The sequence below is a fragment of the Carcharodon carcharias genome, chromosome 4 (assembly GCF_017639515.1).
Source record: "Carcharodon carcharias isolate sCarCar2 chromosome 4, sCarCar2.pri, whole genome shotgun sequence".
NCBI classification, from domain to species: domain Eukaryota; kingdom Metazoa; phylum Chordata; class Chondrichthyes; order Lamniformes; family Lamnidae; genus Carcharodon; species Carcharodon carcharias.
Window position 1 is genome coordinate 100,318,461 of NC_054470.1, and position 20,773 is coordinate 100,339,233.

The 20,773-nt window shown below is 44.5% G+C and overlaps 1 protein-coding gene across 1 annotated transcript in view; it reads left to right on the plus strand.

Moving 5' to 3' along the window:
* Window positions 1-20,773, plus strand: part of dnah6 (dynein, axonemal, heavy chain 6) — a 425,407-nt gene that overhangs the window by 190,642 nt on the left and 213,992 nt on the right. The window contains exons 40-43 of the mRNA XM_041185312.1: window positions 889-1,046; window positions 5,104-5,235; window positions 5,699-5,870; window positions 10,258-10,404. Of these exons, the coding sequence (XP_041041246.1) occupies window positions 889-1,046; window positions 5,104-5,235; window positions 5,699-5,870; window positions 10,258-10,404 (609 nt within the window). The remainder of the gene's footprint in view (window positions 1-888; window positions 1,047-5,103; window positions 5,236-5,698; window positions 5,871-10,257; window positions 10,405-20,773) is intronic.

The following is a 20,773-nucleotide window of genomic DNA, read 5'->3' on the forward strand; positions in this document are numbered from 1 at the left end:
ACAGGATGAAGCTTCATGAACTGTTTCAAATCTAATAAAAATTTATACATTTATTCTTTGACATGTCCCAGCTCATGTGATAGTGTCACATGAGAGGACATGTTTTAAAAGTTTAAAATTCTTTATTTTAAAGTTTAAGACTGAAACAAATCTCCTTGAAGGACCTCCATGCCTCAGGGAGATCGCTGCGCTCTTTCGCACGCATGCATGAAAGAGCGCAGGGAGCCACTCAGGGAATCCCCCCCATCCGCACAGGGAGTGCACAGCACTTCTGGGTGCGCGTCCCAATGGATGGGGCCAGATTTCTGGCCATTAAAACACCTGCAGCATTTTAATGTCAAGTTTGAGATTGTGTAAACTCATACAAGCCAATGAAAAATGGGAAATTGATTAAAAGTATCAAACTGTATTGAAATTAATGTTTAATGAAAAGGTATTAGTGATTTTGATATTTTTTATTCATTCATGGGGTGTTGGCTTCACTGCCTAGGCCAACATTTATTGCCCATCCCTAATTCAGAGGACATTTAAGAGTCAACCACATTGCTGTGGACCTGGAGTCACATGTAAGCCAGGCCAGGTAAGGATGGCAGATTTAGGAACCAGATGGGTTTTTATGATAATCAGCAATGGCTTTGTGGCCATTACCAGACTTTTAATTTCAGATTTTTATTGGATTCAAATTTTACCATCTGCCGTGGTGGGATTCGAACCCAGGTCCCCAGAGCATTACGCTTGGCCTCTGGAATACCAGCCCAGTGACAATACTACTATTGTCTCCCCCTGAATTTAGACTGATGTTTGTTATTTCAACTATCCTGTTTCATGGCATGAATATACATACTGGCCCCACAAACGCTGAATTAAAAGGGCTGTTTTTGCAAACAGGTGCTCCAGCAAGTAAGAGAGTTATCATTTTTGTGGATGATCTTAACATGCCCAAATTGGATCGTTATGGATCTCAGCCACCTATTGAGCTTCTTCGACAATACCAGGACTTTGGCGGATTCTATGACAGAGAGAAACTCTTTTGGAAGGAAATACAGGTGATACACAAAAACATAATATAATTTTGTAAGGTTTCAAGAAACCTCATAGCTCAATTTTATTTTACTTATGTAAGTTTTCACAAGCGTAAGTTTGTACTTTTATTTCAACAATTCCAGCTCTGACTTATTCAATTTTTACTTTTTTGGCATTAACATATTTTCTCTCTTTCAGCAATGTATGTTATGTATTAATAAACATAATTCATTGTTCAGGAATAGACAAATGGTTTGCCTAATCTAACCTACCTTTTTGTAGCATACTAACAGAACTCCAAACTCTAGTGTATATTTAAAATGCTATGTGGTTGCAGCATTCTATTGGGAGTGCACCTGTTGGTGCTGTCAGTGTATCCAACATTATGTGACAGGCCTACCATGTTCAGTGCCTAGCAATGAAAAGTTAGTAATTGGATAACTGTTAAAAATCACATTGCCAAGAAGTGTGATAATGGAAATGAGTGCAAGCTCCACTTGAGAACAGCAACAAATAAATAATTAAGCAAAGCTGTGGAACAAGTAGCCAAATATTAACTGAAAATGACTTAAAACTGCATGTTATTCAGATAACTTGGCAAATAAGTAGATCTATAGAAAATACCCCACTGAGGACGAGTGTGACATTTAGTCCAATTTGGCGGGAGAGGAGGGGAGGGTGGGAAGGAGAAGCACTGAGATTGAATATTAGTATGCCAAGTCCCACATCCTTTTTCAAATACATAGAACCATAAATGAATCATATTTTCAATGTCAATTAGGCAACACACCCACCTGCTGAACCATGCACCCTTCCAAATTTCATAACCCCTCCCACCCTAACAGTGCAGGAGCTCAGAATTACTGCTCTGGGCACAGTTTTGACTCAATCCCTCCACCACTACTGAGCACAATTTCATCCTATCTCCTCAGTCAAAAAGTGTGGTCACATTCACCCGCAGAGAGAAGGATTTCCTCCTCTGCTCCCTTCTCCTCATTTGCAGTATGTTCACCCCAGCATTCCCCCTCTCACTCACGTTAAACACACCAGATGCCACTCCTCTGCTGAGACAATTTTTACCTTCTTCCATTTCTCCTTTTCTCCTCTCCCTTCTGATTCTCCTCATGTCCCCCTCACTTCCCAGCCTCTTCTTATGCGTCTCTTTTCCCTCACCCGATCATAAGTGTACTTCTTTTTCTCTCCTCTTCCACTTACCTTATTTGTAGTTTCAAATCCCTCACCATTCTCCCACCCCTTCCTATCCTCTGTTTCTATTTTTGGTCCCCCTCACATCTGCCTTCCCTGCCCTCCTGTATCTTAATTTATTTATCCCCTCTACTGTTAACACAGTTTAGCCTGAACGGTGAGCTAGTCTTAATTCCCCATTTGTAATGCTACAGCAGACCAATTAGTTGACATTTAGAAGTTGTGGTTATACTTGTTTCTGCAATGATGTAGGGTCTGGTGAAATATTACCAGCTAGGAATAGTGAGCTATTGATTCAAGCGTTCAGAACCTACTACGTGAACACCCCAGGGTATCTATCGCACTGCTCTTGGAGTATCATGTAATCAACTTATTTAGCAGAGTTCCCAATCCCAAATAGAAATACTTTCCTTTCCATGAAATTTAACAGAGAAGTAACTGGGCAGAATTTATGCCCTCCCCCATGGTGTGTGGGCAGTTAATTAGGTAGGAGGGTGGGGACCCTGGCACCTTCCCACCTCCACCTCAATTAGTACCATGGCAGGAAGGCCCAGAGACTGCCTTCTCACCCCACTGCCAATTAACGCCCATTAAGGACCTCATCCTGTCACTGCTGGTATTAACTCAGCAGGTTGCTTGCGGGCTCCCGGCAGGGTTTCCTGATTAAGGAATCAAGAAGTGTGGGGGAGCCTACTGAGAGCTATCTTGCTGCCCTTCCTCCTGATGCCCACTCTGTGATCCGCCTCCTCCTTGACCCTACCCCATGACACCTTGTCCCCTCCCTGCCACTCCACTCCCCGCCCCCCCCTCCCCCCCCGCCCCCACCACCCTCTCCCACTGCCATCATTCCGCTGTGGCCTGGGATTCAGTGACAATACTAGGCTTTTGGTGAGTGTAGTACTGGCAGCAGCCACTGGTGGTGCCTGCATTCAATAGAGCTGCCAGCCTTTTATTGGCCCGGCAACACTTGGATCTGGAATCAAGTGATCCTGACAGAACCCCAGGACCGCTGAGCAGATTATTGGTAAGTAAGTATCTCTTAATAGCACAGTTCATGAGCCCTTTAATCACTTTGCTGACAATTGAGAGTAGGGTTCATTCCATGACAACCCAAAATCACTCTTCACATTCTCATCCGTTCTAGAAATTATAAAAATTATAGTCTTTACTCATCGGTCTTTTTTTTTGGCTGGGATTTGGTTTCTGGCACTCATGAGTAACAGAGTACCATGAAGCTGCTGGATTCCTAGAAATGCTACTCTGTTCTATCAGAAAAGTAAAATGAGCATCCATTGGATCTTTAGATTTATGCCAAATTCTGCTTGGATCATTTTGCTTCACAGAGCTGCTGTCATTTTAATTTCCTGCAGGCTTTCAGACTCCCAGAGCCACATATTTCTTCCATCCTTCCCACTCCCAGAAAAGTATAGTGCCTGAGCAGAAGCACCTAGAAGGAAAATATCAGCCTATGTTTAATTCAGTATGCTGAACACTCAAAGGATATTTGCTGTTTAGCCCTTTGTGGAGGTGACACAAAATGTGTAGCTTTTGGATAACCAGGAAAAAAGTCTGCCCATGGAAACTACTGTGAGACCACTGGGGGAAAGTGTGATTATACAAAGATCCAAAATAGTGGCAATACCCTTACAGAAAAGTTAACTTATGGATTAGTATATGTTAAATATCAATATATATTTTCATGTAAGAATAAAAGTAAAATTGGTGTATGATATTTTGGAAAAATGGAAAGGTGCTGTCAACTGTTACTGGCAAAACAAATTGTGATCCTCTAAATTTTGTCCACTGATGATCTTGATTACTTTTATGTGTGAAATAGTGCAGCCTTTCAGAATTGATTCAAACCATTTTCAGTCTGAATACATAAATTTAATGAATTCTCTTATACCTAAACATTTTTTTGCTTATACTTAAGATAGGATTTGATGTTATTAAGGCTCATTAGTTATTGATCAATGGTTACTCATTATGACAAGTGAGAGTTTATAGATACACAGAACTGTGACATTGTGGTTATGCTATGGGGCTAGTAATTCAGAAGCCTGGGCTATTAATCTGGAGACATGAGTTCAAATCCCATCACAGCAGCTTGAAAATTTAAATTTAGTTAATTAAATAAATGTAGAACGAAACGCGAGGAGCACTAATGTTACCTACTGGGTTGTCGTAAAAACCCACCTGGTTTATTCATGTCCTTGAGGGAAGAAAATCTGCTATTCTTACCCAGTCTATCCATATACATCTGACTCCAGACTCAACGCAATGTAGTTGGCTTTTAACTGTCCCCTGAAAAGGCCTAGCAAACCACTGTCAAGAAGATAGCGAAACACAACCTTCCCAAAGGTAATTAGGGATGCTATCTTTGCCAGCAATGTCCATATCCTGTGAATGAATGGAAAAAAAGGATGATTGCATTGCCTTTGATGAAATAAACTTAATGGCAGGAAATGATAGGACGTCATCACATGCAGATTATTAGTCACGTGCTGCAGAGTTTGACATTCAGCCCAACAGGTCTATGCCTGTCTTTATGCTGCTCATGGGCCTTCTGCCTAACTTCATTTTACCCTATTGGCGTATCCTTCTATTCCTGTCTTGCTGATGTTCTTATCTAGATTCTCCTTAAATGCATCTATACTCATCATTTCAGCCACTTCATGTATTGGCAAATTCCACATTCTCACCATTTCAAAGGTAAAGATGTTCCCCTGAATTTCACATTCAATGAGTGTCCATCTCATAATTATAACCCCTGGTTTTAGACTCCCCCACAAGTGGAAGCATATTCTCTAAAGCATATTCTCTACATCCACCCTATTGAGTCCCTCTTTAATTTATTTGTAACTTCTATTTTAGGATGTTACTGTCGCTGCTGCCTGTGCCCCACCTGGTGGTGGACGAAATCCAGTGACACCCCGCTTCGTAAGACACTTCAGCATGTTGTGCCTCCCAACCCCCTCTGAGCACAGCCTGAGACAGATTTTTCAGGTTAGTAATTTCCTTTACTAAAGAATTATTAAGAAATCTGATTCATTTTGTACTTTTTTGGAAGGCTGGTTTTCTGAGTTTGCTTTGCTCTCACGCAAAAACATGAACTAACTATTCACAGTGGCACAGCGCAGACATATGAGCAACTCTGCTCCCATTGATGTGCAGAGTTGGTGTTGCAGCTATGAGAGGTGAGCCAAAAGAAGGTGGCCCTACTTGAGGGTGAAAGCCAACCTTGCAAGCTAAATTGAGGGAAGTCTCTGAGTGAGTCAATGCAAACATTCAGGTCAACCATACCTGGCTGTATTTTGATTCCTAATCATACTATTTTATATTTGTAATCAATTTGTATGAAAGTTCTGGGAAAATCTCATTTGTATTTCTAAATATCCAGTCTACATCCAGTTTGTATTGAGTCAAGTCACTTTGACATGCTTCTTCAGCCTTTTTTCCTTTGTTGCAGGCTATTTTGAATGGATTTCTGGCAGAGTTTACTCCAGCAGTGAAACAATGTTCCATAAGTATTGTGGAAGCTGCTGTTGAGATTTACCAACGAATGAGTGTTGACCTACTGCCTACACCTGCCAAGTCTCATTATGTTTTCAACCTTAGGGATTTATCAAAATGCATACAAGGTAAGATGCATCTGTCCTGCTGTCTCATCAGTACATGAATTGCTAATTTTTCAATCATATTCACTATGCATTTGCCTCTATAAAATTTGCTGTGTCATCGCTCTGTTCACATACTTTAATTTTGAAGCTACTTACTCTAATTCCACTGCCCCCCCCACAGTTAACCTTGAGTTTCTGAATCAAGGTCATTTATGTGATTAGAAACAATAGCGGTTTCAACACTAACCCTTGCAGTACATCACTCAAAGCTTTGTGTCCCCATTCAGCATAACTCCTAATGAATAATCTTTGGCCTAGAAAGTTGATTGCATTGTGTTCAATTTCCAAGCATAAAACAAGCAACTAATGGTCCAATATGGCAAACAGTGTATGTGCACTAATCCCACATCGGAGGTCCTCCACCAGCCATGTTGAGTCGAGCTACACCGTAGATACCAGAACATCTATCAGAAATAGCAAAAACATTCATTATAATGTTTAATTAAGGGCTGTATGCTTGTTGTATGACCTGTTTGGTACTGCACTAGCATCTAACTTGTCACATGATAAATTTGCTCAGCAAATCAAGATGCTAAAAGGTAGCAAAGACTTTGCATCAATTCTATTTAAAGGGTTCATGCACACCATAAAGGTCAGCCTCAGGATGTCTCTTTATGGCCTATTCTTAATCACAGAATTCTGACTTCTACAAACAACTGTTTGCTGTTGCTGGACTCTTTTTGCCTGCCTTCAAAACAGCTTCACTGCAGTTTTGAGTGGGCCGCTAGGTGTACCGTTAGGGCTGGAGAATGAGGGGAGCAGCAAAGAAGGTAGGGAACCAACCTGGCTGAACAAACCAAGTATCCAGAATCTATAAGATGTAAAGGCTGAGTGCCAGTAGTGCTATCCATTTCACAAAAGGACATCTCCACTTTGCCAGCTATTAACCAGAAATTGGTGTGTTGCAGTACTTCACCATGGGAAGATTATTAAGGTCGGTGGGCGAATGCGTGCCCAACCTGGCCGAGCGTAACATGATGCACGATGACGTTGGGTGAGCGTCCTGAAGTCATCGCACAGTCCCGCGATATTTCGATCGGTGGGCACACGCCGGAGTCGGCAGCACAGCTGCCAACAATTATAAGGCCTGTTAATGCCATTAAAAAGTTAATTAAATTCAAATTTACGCCAACCATAACGGGTTGGTGAAAATGCCAAGCGGCTTTTGCACTTTTTAGGAAACCTCATCCACAGGCGGGATGAGGTTTCCTAAAGCAAATAAAAATCAAATAAAAATTTTACACTTGATTTAAAAAATATGTCCCTGCTCATGCAACAGGGCCGCATGAAGGGACATGTTTTATGACATTTTTATTTTCTTTATTTTTTTTTAAAACAGCGCTTCAACTCCCTGAGGCAGCTCTGTGCCTTAGGGAGATTATGAAGCATTCAGTCATGTGCATGTGTGAAGTTTGTGCTCGGCCCACTCGCCCACCTCCCCCCTCCTGCACAGGTAGCACTGACCGCTGCCGCTCGCATTTCACGCTAGGCGGCCCTTAATTGGCTCACCAGCGTGAAATCGTGGCGTGGTGCCAATTGCGGGTGCCCCGCCCACCCCTGCTGAGCCCGCACTCCAAGGGCAAAATTCTGCCCCATGTTTACATAGGCTTTGTTTCCTGCCTTTATTTGTTTTGCCTTCGGTTGTTTTTTTCCCCACACTGCCTCTGGAAGTCCACCAAAGATTCAAAGCCCAGTGCAGCTATGAAAAGCGCTTCCAAAAATCTATCTCCACACCCAAACATTTATTTTTAAATCCTGGCTGCAGCTTCTTCAGTGTAACACAATGGACCCAGAGTGCTGAGACCAAAAATAAAATGCCACTAGATGCCAAAGCATTTCTCTCAAAATGCAATGGAATACCCTCCACATGCCTGGATATATGCAGCTCCAACAGCACTCCATCAAAGACAAAACAGCCCACTTGATTGACACCCCACCCATCACCTTAATCATTCACTTCCTCCACCACCAGAACACAGTGATGGCCATATGTACCAGCTACAAGATGCACTGCAGCAACTCGCCAAGCGTCCTTTGACAGCACCTTCTAAGCCCATGAACTTTATCTCATAGAATGACAAAGGCAGCAGACACATGGGAATACCACCTTCTGCAAGTTTCCCTCCAAGCCGCTCATCATACTGACTTGGAACTATATTGCTGTTCCGTCACTGTTGCTGGATCAAAAAATCTGGATGTCTCTCCCAAACAGCATTATAGGTGTACCTGCACCAGATGGACTGCAGCAGTTCAAGAAGGCGGCTCACCACCCCCTTCTCAAGGGCAATTAGGGATAGGTAACAAATGCTGGTCTTGCCAGCAATGCTTACATCCTAGGACTGAGTGTAGAAAAATGTCCCTCAGTCTTTCAGATGAGAAGTGGATCTATCATTCTAAAAAGCTTGTCAAGACATGGTAGATTAGCTTATTAGTGGCAATAATGCTGATGAGGTCCATTAGTTACTCAGCACTTGCAAGTTTTCTTTATCACCAAGAATGCGCAATGGCTGAAATAGTAAGAGAAAGGGGTGTAAATTAGTAGGTAGTGATTAGTTGGCATCAAGCTTGGATTTCATAAAGCTAAACATTGTAAGGGATAAGAAAATTCAAGGGAGGAAATTATTCCACTGTTTTGAAGTCCTGTGTAAGAATGTAATAGAGTTAGAGAATGTGTGCTAATTCTCACTTTAAGCTCAGCGAGGATGTGGACAAGGTGCAGTAGAGCAAGAGATAACGTTCAAAGAAATTAACTTTCTGTGTTCCTATGTTTCTACTGACCACATTATTATCAATAAAATAGAGAAATAAAAGACAGGAATGGTTACATAGAATGACAGGTGAACAGCTAAAGGGGAGAAAGGGATGACTTGTAGATCAATAGGTTTTTTTTTCTTAAGGTTCCTTCCAAAGTGTAGGAGACATGTTTGAAAAGTTTTCGAGAAATGCAAGCAACAAGCCATGAGCTTGGACTCTAGAGAGAATTAGGAGTTGAAGGGCAGAGGAGAATTTAGCATGAAAAAAGAAGCTTCTTATTGTCAGTTTTATCTATGGAGGAGATGTGGAAATGTTGAGGTCAGAGGAGGCCTCAGGAAAACTGTAAGAAACATCAAAAGATTAAGATGCTTTCATTCTAATTAGGGTTTGCCTATGTGCGCACATTTGCCTGTAGTTTTCGTGGAGTGGCAGAGTTGGATTGCCACACTGCATCTAGTTTTTAACCTTGAAACCCAGCTGCTACTTTCTTGCCCAACCTTCCGACTTGAGCTGGGTGAGAACAGTGTAATGCAATGGGTGCCCAAGGGCAGGAGAGTCAGAGGTATGGAAGCCACGCCCCTTTTTTACAGCACTAACTGCCACAAAGCAGGTAAGTTTAAAGGTTCCAGCCACTTTGAGAAGTCAGGGAGAAGGTAAGTGGATTGGGGGTGGGTATTGAGGGTATGTGGGGAAGGCAGTTGGTCAGGGATGTGTCAGTTGGTTGGTCGGGGGGGTGGTGGGATTCGGTGGTCAGTGTAAGGGGATGGTGGGATTGGGTGGTCAGTGGGGAGGGTGGAGGTTGTGTTGTCAGTGAGGCTGGAGGGGAGGGCAGTTGTGGGGTCACTTGGGGGGATGGGGTATAGGGTACCTTGCAGAGTTGGGGCTTTAAGGGGAGTCCCATAGTTGGCAGGGGGCAGTTGAAGAGGGATGTTAGTGGGGGTTGGGGATGGTTGGGGGTTCTGTGAGGGGTTGAGGGGGTGGGGGAGCCACATGGGTGATTGGGAGGGTGGGGGGAGTTCCATGGGGCGTCAGCAGTTGGGGGGGCTAGTGGGGGGTCCGGTTCAAGTACAGGGGGTGGGGTGAGGTGGGGTAGTGTGGTCAGTACTATAGTTACCCAGAAGTTATAAGTGGTTTCAATTCTAACTCTTTCTGGATGACTAATACTGTAAGACAGTCAGAACCATCCAAAGTTTGTGATTTGTATCGCACTTTCAGATGGTTCCCATTGTGGGGCAATTTTCCAATGGAAGTTTGAACTTCCTGAGCAGTTGCCATGCAATCCTTTCCTGGGGATTTCTAGGGAGTGGTTCCCTAGCGCACCTTTGGGGTAGCCCCCAGTTATGATACCCCAGGGCTTGGAAGTTACAGGCTATTGTATATATTATATATGTATGTTCTATATGTGTAATGTAATCATCAAACATCCAAACTACACCCAACATATTATGTCTATGATCTTTTTACACATTACCCACTGGCCTATCTTTACCTTTCAACTGCCAATCAGACTGCTGTATATTTCCATCATTTTGTGTCACTTGCAGATTCCTGGCATTTGAATTTGGTTTTCTTTTAAACCTTTTTTCCCTTTCAGGAATTCTTCAGTGTAATCCTGGTACAGTAAGAACTGATCAACAAATTTTTAGGCTTTTTTGCCATGAATGTCAACGAGTCTTCCACGATCGGCTAATCAACACCGAAGACAAACACTATTTCATTAAAATGTTGTGTGAAATGGCCGGTAAGGAATTCTACCCTAGCCACTGCTTCAAAATGCTCGCACGTTATTTATTAACTGTCATAAAATGTAGCTGCATCATGGAATTTATTTCGTAACTTTTATTTAGTTTGCAGAATAGATATTATTCTCCCTAATGTACAGATCAGAATTTCAAGACTTGACTTTGTAAAACAGATTAACTTCCATAAATTATGTAAGAAATATATTCAAAATGTTAACAGGTAATTGATATCAGTGGAAGTAAAATTTTGTAGCTCTTTCACTTGCACATGTACTTCAGGGAGCTTGATTAGAACTTGTTAGAACTTAGCTCACTTTTGATCTATACTGTATTATCCAACTTTAGTCCAACAAGGTATTAGTGAACTTGGAGAATGGTGATGCAAATAGCCAATCAATTTCAATATGGATACACCCGAGATAGCACATTTTGACAGGAACAATCAGGTGGGCGCATGCTCCTTGGAAAATAAACGCCTATCTTTTTGTGGCGTCATGGAGACTCCAGGGACCTTTAAAATGGCAGGTGGGAATTGATCCTGAAGCTCTACCCCTATTTCCAACAGATCCCATTTTTGTGGGAGAACAGGAGTGGAATGTAATTCACACATAAGAGAAGCCCAAACTAAGAATGTCAATTTGAACTCAGGGCTGAGTTTAGACAGACCCCATTTTCACTGAAGGAAGGGCCTCACCCACAGTATGTGTGTGAATTGCGAATTTTTAGGGTAGACATAAACGGTCATGAAAGGCAAATAAGGCCTGTTGAACTGTCAAGCTGTCAAGTTATTTAAATAGCCTGCCCTTCAAAAGTTGAGAAAAAAACTGCCTGCCTGTGTCTGTGAGTTGAAACACTATGGACGGAATTGTCCGGTCCTGTTGGCGGCGGGTGTCATGGCGGGCAAGGGGAGGACAATATGGTGAGAAGGCCAAAAATATCAAATCCCTGACATCTTTCAGAGTCCAGAGAGGCTGGAGGGTGGGGTCCACAGGGACAAGGGCTACTTACAGAGGGTGTGGCCGATGACGCCCATGTAGTGGCCCCAAAGATTGCAACAGAGCGACAGTATAACGAGGTTCATGCCACGACCCAGACTTTTGAAAATGAGGTTCTGGCGTCTCCACAGGTCTGGTGCAGCACTGCAGTGCAGTCCACCGAGGCTGCCATGTGTCAATGTAGCTTGCTGTGTGCTCCACAGCCTGGTGCTGCAATGGGAAGAGGACCTGGCTAAGGAGGAGATGGAGGAGTTGCATGTCTCCTCCGATGAGCATATTGAAGCAGTTGACAGTGATGAGGCCCTCGAAGATGAGGAGGCCGGCGATAAGGTCATTGCACCGGCCAGATGAGGCAGACACGCATGGGAGGTTCTCAATGTTACAAGATTCGTGGAGGATGATGACGAGATGCAGTGAGGACATTCTCACCTTGCATCTGTGAACGTTTGACTCCTGTGTGGCTGGTGGCAGCGCACATACCCCCAGTGCTCAAGTCATGGAGATACAGCCGAGGCCCTAATAGTCGCTAGATTCAGGAGGATGATGACAGCATGCAGTAAGGACACTCCATAGATCTTTACATTTCCTCAGTGAATGTCTGAATCCTGTCTGGCTGAGGGCAGATCGCTTGCATTCTGTGATCAGGGTTATATCATGGAGACACGGCCATGAAACTTTAAATGCACCTGATTCTGTGTCAGCTGTAAGATTTCAGGGTTCAGGGCCACAGATACCTAAATAGGGAGTCAACTAGTTCATAAGTAATTTTAAGGTGGATTATTAAGTATATTAAGAAACAACAGTTTAGATATGATAAATTAACTAATTGGACAGAAAAATAGTATACAATCTATAATAGCTCAGAGCAGTTTACTGATTCCAGAGGGTGGACGAACAGTTGGCAGAGAGTGTGTTGATCTCATCTTCTTCCTCCTCCTCGTCCATTCTGAAGAAGGCAGCTGCTGATGAGTACTGCAACCTCACAAGGACCTCACCAGTGTACAACACCACCAATGCATGGCCCCTGTGCCTGCTCATTTGTTAACATGCCCTTTTTCAGGAGTTGGTAGCTTACCCAGTGTCAATCACATGTCCACACCCTTCTAACCAATGGATGCAGGACATATACCCAAACTGTCAGGATGGTTACCACCCACCTTGTACATCACCCTACTCAAGATCAGCTTTTTAGTTTACATCACGCTGGGGGTCATATCCTGGCCCTTTCTAAAGACTTGCATAGATAAAGGAGTGCACAAGGTGCCGCCCTAACAGCTTAAGAATGTCAACATGGCAGCCTGTACTAAGATTCTTTGGGGGTCAAAGTGTTCAGAAATTCTCATTCCGGAGTGAGAATCAATGCTGCTTAGCTAATCCCATAAAATGCAGAAAATACCCGCTTATTAAAGAGCCCAATTTCTTACACGGCCTTCAGCACCTGTCCCCTTCAGGAGCACACTGTCAACAGTCACAGATGCTGAAGAGAGTTGGGGGGTGGGGGGTGTGGGTGGCAGCTCCACTTAAAGGTGCTGAGCGCACATAGTGAGGATGATGGAACTCTGTGACGCCTGCCCACTACACTCTGGCAGCAATGACAAGCACCGAGATACAGGCATCACTGACGTGTCCAGTAAGTGTGAAGCCGAACCATCACTTTGTTCTGAAGGTTACACACTGCACAGGTTAGAGGCCCTGGACTGAGACACCTGCCTTTATCTTGTGCAGGAACCAAGGTTTCACATCTGAATGATATGAACACTGCTCATCAAAATAAGGAGCAATAGACAAGGAGATATTCTTGGGAGTTTATTTACAATAGTGAACATTAAGTACAAGTGATAAACACCATACCTTCTCCTCCCTCCCAGAAACATGATAGGGTCCCCCTTGTCCTCACTTATCACCCCACCAGCCTCCGCATTCAAAAGATCATCCTCCGCCATTTCTGCCAAGTCCAGCATGATGCCACCACCAAACACATCTTCCCTTCACCCCCCCGGCGGCATTCTGTAGTGATCGTTCCCTCCGTGACACCCTGGTCTACTCCTCCATCACCCCCTACTCCTCAACCCCCACCTATGGCACCTCCCCATGCAAACGCAAAATATGCAACACCTGCCCCTTCACTTCCTCTCTCCTCATTGTCCAAGGGCCCAAACACTCCTTTCAAGTGAAGCAGCATTTCAGAATTACCTGGAAAAACTCAGCAGGTCTGGCAGCATCGGCGGAGAAGAAAAGAGTTGACGTTTCGAGTCCTCATGACCCTTCGACAGATCTGTCGAAGGGTCATGAGGACTCGAAACGTCAACTCTTTTCTTCTCCGCCGATGCTGCCAGACCTGCTGAGTTTTTCCAGGTAATTCTGTTTTTGTTTTGGATTTCCAGCATCCGCAGTTTTTTTGTTTTTATATTGAAGCAGCATTTCACTTGCATTTCCCCCAACTTAGTCTACTGCATTCATTGCTCCCAATATGGTTTCCTCTACATTGGAGAGACAAAACGCAGACTTTGCAGAACACCTTTGGTCTATCCTCAAGAATGACCCAGACCTCCCTGTCGCTTGCCATTTTAACACTCCACCCTGCTCTCTTGCCCACATGTCTGTCCTTGGCTTGCTGCATTGTTCCAGTGAAGCTCAATGCAAACTGGAGGAACAGCACGTCATCTTCCGACTAGGCACTTTACAGCCTTCCAGACTGAATATTGGGTTCAACAACTTTAGATCTTGAACTCCCTCCTCCATCCCCACCCCCTTTCCATTTCTTCCCCCTCTCTTTTGTTATTTCCAATAATTTATATAGATTTTTCTTTTCCTACCTATTTCCATTATTTTTAAATGTATTCCACCCATGGTTTATTTCACCCCACCCCCACTAGAGCTACCTTCCTTGTCCTGCTTTCCATTCTTAATTAGCCCATTCTTTTAGATAATATCAGCACCTTCAACAGCACTTTGTTCTTTTGTCTGTGACATCTTTTGGTTATCTGCTCCTATCACTGCTTGCTTGTCCCAACAGCTTGTCCCAACAAACCGCCCCCCCACACCCTCCCCCTTAAACCAGCTTATATTTCACCCCTTTCCTATTTCTACTTAGTTCTTTTGAAGAGTCATGAGGACTCGAAACGTCAACTTTCCTCTTCTCCGCCAATGCTGCCAGACCTGCTGATTCACACCTGTGCCCAGGCTGTACAACTAACTCCATCTTCTTAACCTTCCTAACCCTGCTGCCATGTCTTCATGCTCCCCCGATATTCTCGGTGGAGGTGGAGACAGCCTCCTGTCTGCTATGTTCTGTCTGTGATGACCTTGGCGTCCTCTGGAGGCTGAGATCTGGAATGCCCCAGCCTGCTTTTAGTGTCCTGCTGTGGGCCAGCTACACCCTCCTCAGCCTGTTGAGCTAGACTGCGGGGATCACAGGAAGAGGGGATTTGGAACGGCCGGATACTCCTGGGGATACCTGGGTGGATGGGCCCGGGGTATCGAGCTGCTGGTCTTCCTCCCTTTGGGTACCTGAGGGCCCCTGACTGACTCCTTGAAGAGAAGGGGAAACTGGAGTGAGATGGAGCTGTCCAGCACCCCTCTCGCTTTGACACTGCCGGAGGCTGTCTGTGGCATCAGCGATGGAGTTCACCCTATACAGTGGTGCAGGATCAATGTCCTGAAACAAGGTCTCTGTGCCGGACACCATCCTGCAAGTGTTGACCTCGATGCCTTGGCATGCCGGTGCTATCACCTCGGACTGAACACAGAGAGACTCCTCCATCATCCCTTGCAATCTGAGGAGTGCACCAAACATCCCTTCCTGATGCTCCCGTGATTACCTTTGCAGCTCCACCAGCTGATCGAGGACCAAGTCCAGAGGCTCATTCATCATCTGAATCAGCCTCAGCAGATTTCTTGCCTCCAGCAGTCTTCCAAGTGTCGGTGACCTTGGATATCCCTGACTCTGCCTGCTGTTGAACAAATTCTGTGGTGTTCTAACCAGATTATGATCCAAGATTATGATCTACATCTAGATTCCACCAAGCTATTTGTCACTGTGCTGGTGGAGGGTGTGGGTGAGCGCCGTAACAGGTCTTCAATAGTGCTGCCCTCAGGATCCTCATCCGAGGTGCTCTTAGCACTGGGGTTCACGGTTGCCTGAGGGCACCATGTCAGATATGCCTAGGAGAGAAAGTGCAGATTATTTGTGCTTGGCAGCCATGTTGAGCACAGAACGGTAGACTCAGAGTAGCGTTGAGAGAGGGACGATGTGGCGCAAGATCCTCAAGTGAGTTTTCACCGTGACCTCTTGTCCTGCATGAAGGCAGATGGAGAGAGTGTGAGCAAGGTGCATGCCAGGCCAAATGAGAAATGTGTGCTGAGTGGAGCCATGGATGGGATAAGGAAGCAGTCTCCTTGGGGATGAGGCCAAATGAAGATGTGAGGGTGTGTGTGAGAGAGTGAGTGGTGATGTCCCTTGAGCTGGCAGAAAGTGAGATGCCAGTGTATATGTGATGGGCTTATGAGTGGGTGAGCTGAGATTGATGAGATGGTTGGCTTACCCTGGCAGCATGGATGAAATCATTCATCTGTTTTCTGCACTGGATGGCTGACTTCTTGTGTGCGACGTTGGCACTGAACACCTGTACCACAGCGTCCCAAGCCAGAGCAGTGAGACTGATAAGCCTCCTGTGACAAGAGCGGGGGTGGGGGCAGGAGTAGAGGATTTCATGGCAGGCCTCCACGGTGTTCAGAAGGTGTCCTAGGAAGCGTCACTCAATAGAGGGGCTGAAGTCTTCCTGGCTTTTGGGGCCATGTTTTCAGTGAAGCAGTCCTGGGCTGCAAGCATTGAGAAGTGTGCGCACTGCTGCATTTTAAATATGGCACCCGGAAAAAGGAAGTGGTGGGCCAACTGAAGGCCTGCTGCCAGCAATTCCTGTGACTGCATAATTTATGAGGCGGGAAGAGGACGATGTGATGCGCAAACCTGCCATTACGTCCCGCAGGGAAAACTACTCCTTTCATGCCCACTACCACACTTAAGGTGGAATCATCCCAGATTTGCACTGTGTTTCATTTTAGCACTATTATTGCTTGACTGCTTTCTACAACCTATCATTATCATGGGGGGGAACCATAAATTCACAGTGTGATTGACAGCTCAAATGGTTTACTAAAGGATTAGATGTCTTTTTGAATTTATGAATACAAATGTTTGTTTTTATAAGTAGTGGATTTAAATGTATTAAATGGGCTTTCATGAATGAGAGTGTTTATTTTATATAATGAAGTCTGTAGTAGATATTTAGAACATTATTTCCTCTTGGCATGGCCCCTGTGGTCTGTCATTGTAGATGCTGGGTGAGATGGCACGGAGGGTACAAGCACAAAGGGTGGGTGGGGAGCATGAGTTGACACTTAGCTGACATATCGGCTAAAATGGGCGTGGTTTTGGGTGGGGTGGCATGAGTTGGCACTAAGCTGGCATAGGAGCTATAAGGGCCATGGAGTGGGTGGAGAGTATGAATTGGCACTAAGTTCGCATGAGAGCTATATGGGGTTCAGTGGGTCTATGGATTTGCATGAGATGGCATGTATGGTCATGGGGAGAGAGTGGGGGTGAGAGCTAGAGGGCCTAACATTTAAGAAAACAACTGAGAAAAAGTCCCAGAGAACCAAGGCGGGCTTTTTAACAAGCCCCCTACGGCACTCGGCCACCCCTGTGGCCAACTCCAATCTGTGCCTGACTCCATCCCACACCCAGACACCCTAGAATGAAGATCCTGCCACTTGAGGCACTTTTTCCAAAGGCAGGTGTAGTGAGCCAGGAGATTTCCCAACTATACACACTCACCTCTGGAGTGAAAGTTCAGCCCAAAGAGCCAAAGCTTAAAGATTCACAAATCGTTAAATGTAGCAAAGCAGGCTTACAGAACTATAAAAAGTGCAAACAAAGCAAATAGGTTTATTTCTAGAGGAATAATATTCAAAAGGAACAAAGTTATGTTGAGCTTATATAGAGCTTTGGTTAGACCACATTTGGAGTTCTGTGTATATTTCAGGTCTCTGTAGTAAGGGGAATGGTGGCATAGTGGTAATGTTGCTGGACTAGTAATCTAGAAACCCAGGCTAGTGTTCTGGGGACATATGTTCAAGTTCCACAACAGCAGCTGGAGGAATTTAAATTCAATTAATAAATATGGAATTGAAAGCTAGTCTTGCTGATTGTGACCATGAAACCATTGTTGATTGTGGGGAAAAGCCATCTGGTTCACTAATGTCCTTTAGGCAAGGAAATCTGTTGGCCTTATCCGGTCTGGCTTACATATGACTGCAGACCCACAGCGATGTGGTTGACTCTGTAATGACCTAGCAAGCCACTAAGTTTATCAAACCGCTACAAAGTCTAAAAGGTTTGAAAGCAGATGGATCACCTGGCATCAACCTAAGCACCAGAAATGTCAACAGTAAGCCTAGCTCTGTCGACCTTGTAAAGTCCTTCCTACTAATATCTGGGGTCTGGTGCCAAAATTAGGAGACATGACCCACAGACTAGTCAAGCAACAGCCTGACATAGTCACACTCATAGAATCATACCTTAATGACAATGTCCTAGACACCACCATCACCATACCTGGGTATGTTCTGTCTCACTGAGAGGACAGATCCACCAGAGGTGGTGACAAAGTGGTAGACAGTTGGGAGGGTGTTGCCCTGGGAATGCTCTGACTCAGGATCCATTGAAGTCTCATAGCATCAGGGCAAGGAGCAAGGAAACCTCCTTCTGATTACCACCTATTGCACCCTCACCATCCCCCACATTCCCACCACCCAGCTGATGAATCAGCATTCCTCCATGTTGAACACCAATTGGAAGAAGCACTAAGGGTGGCAAGAGTGTAGAATGTACTCTAGGGAACTTCATTGTCCATCACCAAGAGTGGCTTGGTAGCACCACAATAAGCTGGCCGAGTCCTAAATGCCATAGCTGCTAAACTGGGTCTGCGCCAGGTGGTGAGGGAACCAAAAAGAGGGAAAAACCTACTTGACCTCATCTTCACCAATCTGCCTGTCACAGATGCATCTGCCCATGACAGTATTAATAGAGTGACCAAAGCATAGTCCTTGTGGAGACAAACTCCTGCCTTTATAGTGAGAATACCCTCCATCATTTTGTGTGGCAAAACCACTGTGCTAAAAAGAGTAGAAATTGCAGAGGCATTAGTGATAATCTTCCAGTCTTAGACAAGTGCAGGATAATTAAGGAAAGCCAGCATGGATTCATTAAGGGAAAATCATGTTTAGTTAACTTGCTGGAGTTTTTTGAGGAGACAACAGAGAAAGTTGATAAGGGAAGCACTGTTGATGTAGTGTATATGGATTTTCAAAAGGCATTTGATACAGTGCCACACAGCAGACGTAAGCAAAATGCTAGGGCATAGAATAAAAGGCGCTTGATAAGAAATTGACTGAGTGATAGGAAACAGAGAAGTGATAAATGCTTGCTTTTCAGATTGTAGTGGAGTTCCCAAGGGGTCAGTGTTGGAACCCTTGCTCTTCTTGATATATATTAATGGCCTAGTCTGTGGTGTGCCTGGCATGATTTCAAAGTTTGCAGATGATAGGAAGATTGCAAATGTTGTCAACTGTGATGAGCATAGTCTTGAACTTCAAAAGGACATGGATACGTTGGTGGATTGGGAAGACAAGTGGCAGATGAAGTTCAATGCAGAGAAGTGTGAGGTGATCCATTTTGGCAGGAGGAATATGGCGAGACAGTATTGTATAAAATAAGAGAGACTCCAAAGGAGGGGCAGGAACAGAGGGACATCAGTGTATATGTACAAAGGTCATTGAAGATGGCAGGGCATGTTGACAGAGCAGTTAATAAAGCATATTGTATCTTAGGCTTTATTAACAGGGGCATTGAGTACAAGAGTAAGGGAGCCGTGTTCAACTTGTAAGGACACTAGTTAGGCCACATCCAGAGTGATGGTCTTATGAGGAAAGGCTGGACAGGTTAGGCTTGTATATACTGGAATTTAGAATAGTAAGAGGCAAGTTAATTGAGAGCTTTAAGATCCTGAGGGGTCTTGACAGGGTGGATGTGGAGAGGATGTTTCCTCTTGTGGGAGAATCTAAAACTAGGGGTCATTGTTTCAAAATGAGGGGTTGCTCATTTAAGACAGAGATGAGGATAAAATTTTTCTCTCAGAGGGTTAAGAGTCTTTGGAAATCTCTTCCTCAAAATGCTGTGGAAGCAGTCTTTGAATATTTTTAAGACAGAGCTAGATAGATCCTTGATTAACAAGGTGATAAGCAGGAATATGGGGTTGAGATTACATTCAGATCAGCCATGATCTTATTGAATGGCAGAGCAGGCTTGTGGGGCCAAGTGGCCTACTCTTGCTCCTAATTTGTATGTTCGTATGTACTGTGTCCAGTTCTGGGTGCCATACTTGAGGTAGAATCTGAAGGCATTTGAGAGAGTACAGAGGAAATTTCACAAAAATGATTCCAGGGTTAAAGAACTGTAGCTATGAGGATAGATTGGAGAGGTTAGGACTGTCTTCCCTGGAGAAAAGAAGGCTGAGAGGAGACTTGACAGAGGTATTCAAGATCCTGAGGGGCGTGGACAGGATAAATGGTGAGAAACTGTTCCCATTCAAGTGAGCATCAAGAAAAAGAGGACACAGATTCAAAATAATTGGCAAAAGGAGTAAATGTGATGTAAGTAAAAAAGTTTTCACCCAGAGGATGGTTGGAGTCTGGAACCAACTTCCTGGAAGGGTGGTGGAGGCAGGTTCGATCTAGTTATCCAAAAGGAAATTGGATTGCTACCTGAAAAGAAGGAATGTTTAAGAGTACGGGGATAGGGCAGGGGAGTGGGACTAGATGGATTGCTCTTTCAGAGACCCAGTGCAGATTCAATGGACTGACTGGCCTTCTTCTGCACTGTAATGATTCTGTGATTCTGTGAAGTGATAGAAGGTGTCATCGACAGAGCTATCAAGCAGCACTTGCATAGGATTAACCTGCTCACTGACACTCGGTTTGGGTTCCGCCAGGGCCACTCAGATCCTGACTTCATTACTGCCTTGACCCAAACATGGACAAAGAACTGAACTCAAGAGGTGATGTGAGAGTGACTGCCCTTGACATCAAGGTGGCATTTGACCAAGTGTGGCATCAAGGAGCCCGAGCAAAACTGAAGTCAATGGGAATCGGTGGGAAAACTCTCCACTGATTAGAGTTGTACCTAGCACAAAGGAAGATGGTTATAGTTGTAGGAGGCCAGTCATCTCAATCCCAGGACATTGCTGCAGGAGCTTCTCAGGGTAGTGTCCTATGCCCAACCATCTTCAGCTGCTTCATCAATGATATTTCCTAC